This window comes from Somniosus microcephalus, chromosome 33 (genome assembly GCF_052327205.1).
Source record: "Somniosus microcephalus isolate GS21.2 chromosome 33, FLI_Smic_1.0, whole genome shotgun sequence".
Taxonomy (NCBI): Eukaryota; Metazoa; Chordata; class Chondrichthyes; order Squaliformes; family Somniosidae; genus Somniosus; species Somniosus microcephalus.
The window spans coordinates 2808196-2814195 of NC_141019.1; the positions used below are offsets into that span (position 1 = coordinate 2808196).

Here is a 6000-nt window from a genome sequence, read left to right on the forward strand (position 1 = left end):
CCTGCACCCAGTCTGTCTAGCCCTGTCGGAATTTTATACGTTTCAATGGGATCCCCTCTCATTCTTCTAAACTCTAGTGAATACAGGCCTAGTTGACCCAATCTCTCCTCATACGACAGTCCTGCCATCCGAGGAATCAGTCTGGTGAACCTTCGCTGCACTCCCTCTATGGCAAGTATATCCTTTCTTAGGTAAGGAGACTTCTTTGTGTGAAGAACTTCTTAAGGTCACCTAAACTTACCTTTTATTGTTTGAACCTGTAGCCCCTTATCCTATTCTCACAATTTAACTTTACTGACTTACCTTTTCCATGCCATTTACTATTTTATATTCCTCAATAAGGTCAAGGCACCTCCTTTAAAGGGTGGAAAGTCTCTTCAGTCTTTCCTTATAACTCAGGCCTCAGTGTAGATCCCTGGAGTCAGTCACTTCCATCCCCGTGAGCCCTCCAGATTCCCTGGCTTTAACCTGTGGTAAAGAGCGACTCCCAGGAGAGAAGGGCTGCCTTGCGATTAAAATTTGGAATTTGGCTGATTTTGGAACGGTCGATATCTGAATACTGCAGCGCTCTGAGTAACCGAAGCTTGAAACTGGACTCAGCTGCCTCGAATAACTGGTTGTCTTCAGTTCATAAATGTTGATCCAGGCTTCACTTTTCAGACTGCCTTTGAATTAATTTCGGTCATAAGCAGCTTAACCAGTTATAATTAAAGCTTTGAAATCGTCAATCTTTTTATTACAAAGTATTTACAGCACAGAAACAGGCCATTCGGCCCAACTGGCCTGTGCCGGTGTTTATGCTTCACATGAGCCTCCTCCCACCCCTCTTAATCTCACCCCATCACCATATCCTTCGATTCCTTTCTCCCTCATGTGTTTATCCAGCTTCCCCTTAAATGCCTCTCTGCTATTCGCCTCGACCACTCCCTGTGGGAGCGAGTTCCACATTCTCACCACTCTCTGGGTAAAGAAGTTTCTCCTGAATTCCCTATTGGATTTATTAGTGACTATCTTATATTTATGGCCCCTAGTTTTGGACTCCCTCACAAGTGGAAACATCGGCCACGATTTTCCCTACCTCGGCAGGTCCGTGGCGAACGACATCGGTGATGGGTCGCGACCGGCTCCATCCCAGCCGCCGACATAACTTTCCCCCGATTGAGCTTGTTAAGCCCACCCAACGCGTTAGCCGGCCAATTGAAGGAAGCGGGTCTGATGACGTCATCTGATGACACGTCACCAGCCGGTTTCCTTAAAGGGACCATGTCCAAATTTACTTTGACATTTGTGCTGTCAGTGTTCTACAGCATTGAGGTGCTGCAAACACTGACAATCACTGCACAGAGGTGCAAGGCTGCACCCAGGCTCTCCCATGACTCCCTCCATACGCTTATGGAGGGAATCACAGCACGCAGGGAGGTTCTCTTGCGGAAGAGACCTCCCTAGGAGATCAACGCAGCCTGGTTGCACATTGCACAGGAGGGCACAAGCAGGGATGTGGTCAAGAGTGCCAGGCTTCAGTGGCGCAAACCTTTCAATGATCTCAGTAGATCACGAAACGTTACTGCAAAGCCACACTCAACCTCATCCTGCTGTGCCTCGCATCACATCCCCATCACTCTGCCTTCCCTACCCTACTCCTGCACATCCTTACTCACACCAACTTACCTTGCACCTCCACCCATCCCTCTCTCTCTCTACATTATCACTTCCCCATCTCACTAGCCACCCCTCACACTCACACTCATCCTAGTGCAATCATACCAACTAACATCACACAAGGGTAGCCACTTGGGTGTTTTATGCAATGTTCATGTAAAGTTTCTGTTAATGTGCTGTCAAACATTGAAACCTTTATTTTCAACACTTTGCGTTTTTGGACAGATTTGTGTGCATCTTTGGAAGTGGCTTAGTGAGTTGCAGTGAATGGTGAGACATAATGGTATCCCCTGCAATGGTGATGAGTGTGAAAGGAATGGCTTGGGCATTGTAGGGATGCTTTATGGTGTTGGTGTGGGGTGGTGCCAACCTGGCGCATCATGTGGCAGCCAGGGTGTGCAGCGTCAAGTGAAGTAAATCTGGCCATGGTGCGGCCATCCCTGGCATCCCGGGCAGCAATATGGTCGGGTGCTGATGCCCTCTGTCCTGTGCAGCATCAGGTGATTGCGGAGAAGGTTGTTGGTGCTGCTGGTGTGCCTGGTGATGCTGGTGTTGGGGCTGATCGTGGTCAGATTCTGAGGACCAAGGTGAGAGAATATATAAAGTGCACCCATGCTGATGGAATAGATGGCAGGTGAAGTAGGGGTGACAGAAGCGATCTGTCAATGGTCAGAGAGGTAATGAGGTCAGACTGGATGGAGACTTGTGTAAAGACTTGCAGCATTTAGAATCTGTAGTGGAAATGCAGTTTTGAGAAGTTAGTGGTTAAGGGAACATGTCTCAATCAGCTGGGAGCTTTGACTTGACATTTGAAGCTGTCAACTCATCAGCTGATTCAATGGCCAGTGACCTCCTGCCTCAGCTTCACAGACGAGGTCTAGGCACAGCGGGAAACCGGTGGGTGACCTGTCAAATCCAAAAAGCTGGGAAAAATCCATTGATAAGTGGCTATAAACAAGCCACTAATGATTTGAATTGAGCCCCCTGCCGCTGCCCGTCAGGTCTGCTCAGCGCTGGCAGACCCGACATCGGGAAATGCAGGGGTGTGCGTTTTGACACCGGGTTCCTGACCCACTGTCAATCATTTTAAATTTCACTGCTGACCCGCCACCCATCCCGTCCACTGAGTGCCGGCAAAATTCCAGCCACCTTCTCTACGTCTACCCTAACAAACCCTTTCATAATCTTAAAGACCTCTATTTGGATTTATTAGTGACTACATTATATTTATGGCCCCCAGTTCTGGTCTCGCCCGCAAGTGGGAACATCTTCTCTACATCTACAATATCAAACACTTCCTTAATATTAAAGACTTCTATCAGGTCACCCCTCAGTCTTCTCTTTTCTAGAGAAAAGAACCCCAGCCTGTTCAATCGTTCCTGATGGATATAACCTCTCAGTTCTGGTATAATTATTGACAAAAGTTTGACTTTCAAAGGGTTAATCCAGCGCAAACAGAAAGGATAAGCCAAATGTCAAACGTAAAGGGAGCGAGCCGAGCACTGAGCGACTCTGTCTCTCTTTTCCCAGAATCGTATTCCGTGACGGGAAGTGATGGCAGCATTTCCACCTCTGTGGCCTCGATCCAGCCGCAGCCCTCCACCAGCTCGGCCCCCAGCTCGCCCAGCTCCAAGCGCTCGGTGAGCACGCTGAAAAAGTGGCTGACCAGCCCAGTCCGCAAGCTCAGCAGTGGCAAGGTCGAGCGGCAGGTCAAGAAGTTGGAATGCAAGCCCAAGAAGGCAGAGCGAAGGAAGAGCGTTGACGAGCGGAGGAAGAGCATCGACCTGGGAATAGTCAACAAAGGGAGCGAAGCTCAAGACACGGTAAGGAGCCCTTTTATTTTCCTGGCGTTATTTTGATGCTCGGCCATGACAGGTGTCAGAAGGCAAACATAAACTTGTTTTTGAAATTCTAGTTGAAAGATATAAAAACAGAGGTCGCCATTGCTGGCAGAGGTGATAAATGTCTCCACTCGGTGAGGTCTATTGTGACTTTGAGCTCTCCAAGTCGACTTTACTATGATAATATTTCTCATATGAATGCTTGGCTTGGCCACATAACAACAGTCACTGCACCTCAAAGTAACTCGGTGTGCGTGAAACACTGTGAAGCATTTCCGAGACGCCTGATAAGGGATCAGCACAAGTCTTCCTTTCTTGTCCTCCACTCAACATTTGGCATTTAGCACCCTGACTGAAATTTTTGTAGCCTGGCACTGAGGACTTTAAACTCTGTAGGGGGTGGGAGATTGGCCTTGGGTGGCCACACAAAATGGGCGGGCACTCTTTTGCCACCCGATATACCACATGCCCGATATTCAGTTTTATTGACATCAACAGGACTCAATATCTCATTGAAACATATAAGATTCTGAGAGGGATTGACAGGGTAGATGCTGAGAGGTTGTTTCCTCTGGCTGGAGAGTCTAGAAGCAGGGGTCACAGTCTCAGGATAAGGGGTCGGCCATTTAGGACTGAGATGAGGAGGAATTTCTTCACTCAGAGGGTTTTGAATCTTTGGAATTCTCTGCCCCAGAGGGCTGTGGATGCTGAGTCTTTGAGTATATTCAAGGTTGAGATAGGTTGATTTTTGGACTCTAGGGGAATCGAGGGATATGGAGATCGGGCGGGAAAGTGAAGTTGAGGTCGATGATCAGCCATGATCTTATTGAATGGCACAGCAGGCTCGAGGGGCCGTATGGCCTACTCCTGCTCCTAATTCTTATGTTCTTATATGGGGAGGGGTGTATAACAGACGACCGATGGCATAATGCCTGTTTTACATCACCGCACTGTAAGGGGGGTTATCTTACACCCAGGTAGTCCTGGGTACCTCAGGCTGATGTACAGTCCCTGAGGAGTTTTGGGCTTTTGACTGTTTATAGCAAATCACAGTCCTCAGAGAATTTCTCTGAGTAAGTGTTTCTTGGTTGTTTATACCAGATACAACCCCAGGCAGAGTTTCAGCCTGCCCCACTTAATCTAACTGCTCATTCCCAATTGCAGCTCATCCCCCAAATTACTGGCGTGAGGTTTCGAATCCCACTTCCCCCACTACTGTTCTACAACGCGAATTACAGCTTGGACATTTGTGACAGATTCAAATTGCAGTAACCAGAAGCAGACACCGGATAAAAGATACAACTCACTTTATTTGGACACGTAACACACAAGCAAGGCAATAATCTCAGTACCGAACTCCACACAGCACTTCCCACTGAAAGTTCCTTGACGTCTTTAAACCTGAACAAGTTCTTAAAACAGCACCTTAAACATAGAACTTTAAACTTAACCAATCGTTCTGGGAAGGGAAAACATAGGGTGAAACCGAACTAAAATTACCTTAAACCCTATTCCTATTACCACAAGCCTCCCATCCTCCTATCACTAAGTGGGGTGATCCTCATTGAGGAAAGCTCATACTCACAGTCCCCTTTCGGACGGTTTTGAAAACGCTTTCGGTCCGGAACAGCGCGCTGTACCACGGACCTGTTGGAAGACCTGCTTGCAGCGTTTCTTCACAGTCTGGGTTCCCTGCTGATGTGGGCAAGTCGCGGTTGGATTTTTCTCGGGTAAGTCCTTAGGTTTCGTACATTTCGGGTAGGCTAGCTTCCCCTCGGTTGATTTTCTTCCCCCTCGGTCAGCTCGGGTCGGTCTTGGGAAGACGTCTGGGCACCGGGAAGCCAAGGTAGGTGAACTTTTCTTCCCCCTCGCTCTCCGGTCTCTGGTTCCGATGCCTCCGTGGTCCGCGGGCTTCTTCTTCCTTCCTTCTCGTCGGGCGTTCCTTCGACTCTGCCTCCACACACACACTGTCTGTGAGATTCTCACCCCAGTTATACTGTATCTGGGCTTGAGAGTCCTTTGTCTTTAGATACCAATAATGGTCCGGTGATGGCTGTCCCTTTGTGTCCGGTCCGGTGCTCAAAGTGTGAGTAGGTGCGAAGTGTAGACTAGATTGCCCATTAATCCTTTTCCTTTGTCTTGTTTGGCTTTGGAAGCTCCTGGCTCCGACCACTCTGTTCCCTCTTTGTGAGGTTTGTTTTGGGTTGAGCTCTTGCCCTGTAGAGGTGTTGCGTCTGGTGTTTTGGGTTGGGGTGACCAGGGCCTTTAGATGCTAATGGCCCCCAGTTCACCCTTCCTTCTGGAATGTTCTGTCGGTTAAGAATGATGTGTTGCCTTTTTAAAGGAAATGTTTTTCATGGGATCCAAAAATTCCTCCTTTCCGGGGTCCAGGGACCCCTTCCAACTCCGGGTAGAGGTTCTCGTATGGCCTCTCCCCAACTGGGAGACCCCCACCTTCCCCTCAGCTTAAACTAGAAATTACCACGCACACACATTTCAA

General features: G+C 48.5%; 1 protein-coding gene across 7 annotated transcripts in view; it reads left to right on the top strand.

The window, feature by feature from the left end:
* LOC147096930 (rho guanine nucleotide exchange factor 25-like) overlaps positions 1-6000 on the top strand; it is a 550157-nt gene that overhangs the window by 377220 nt on the left and 166937 nt on the right. For all 7 annotated transcript variants that reach the window (XM_085972586.1, XM_085972583.1, XM_085972585.1 and 4 more), the window contains one exon: positions 3190-3482. In XM_085972586.1, coding sequence (XP_085828712.1) covers positions 3190-3482 — 293 coding nt within the window. The remainder of the gene's footprint in view (positions 1-3189; positions 3483-6000) is intronic.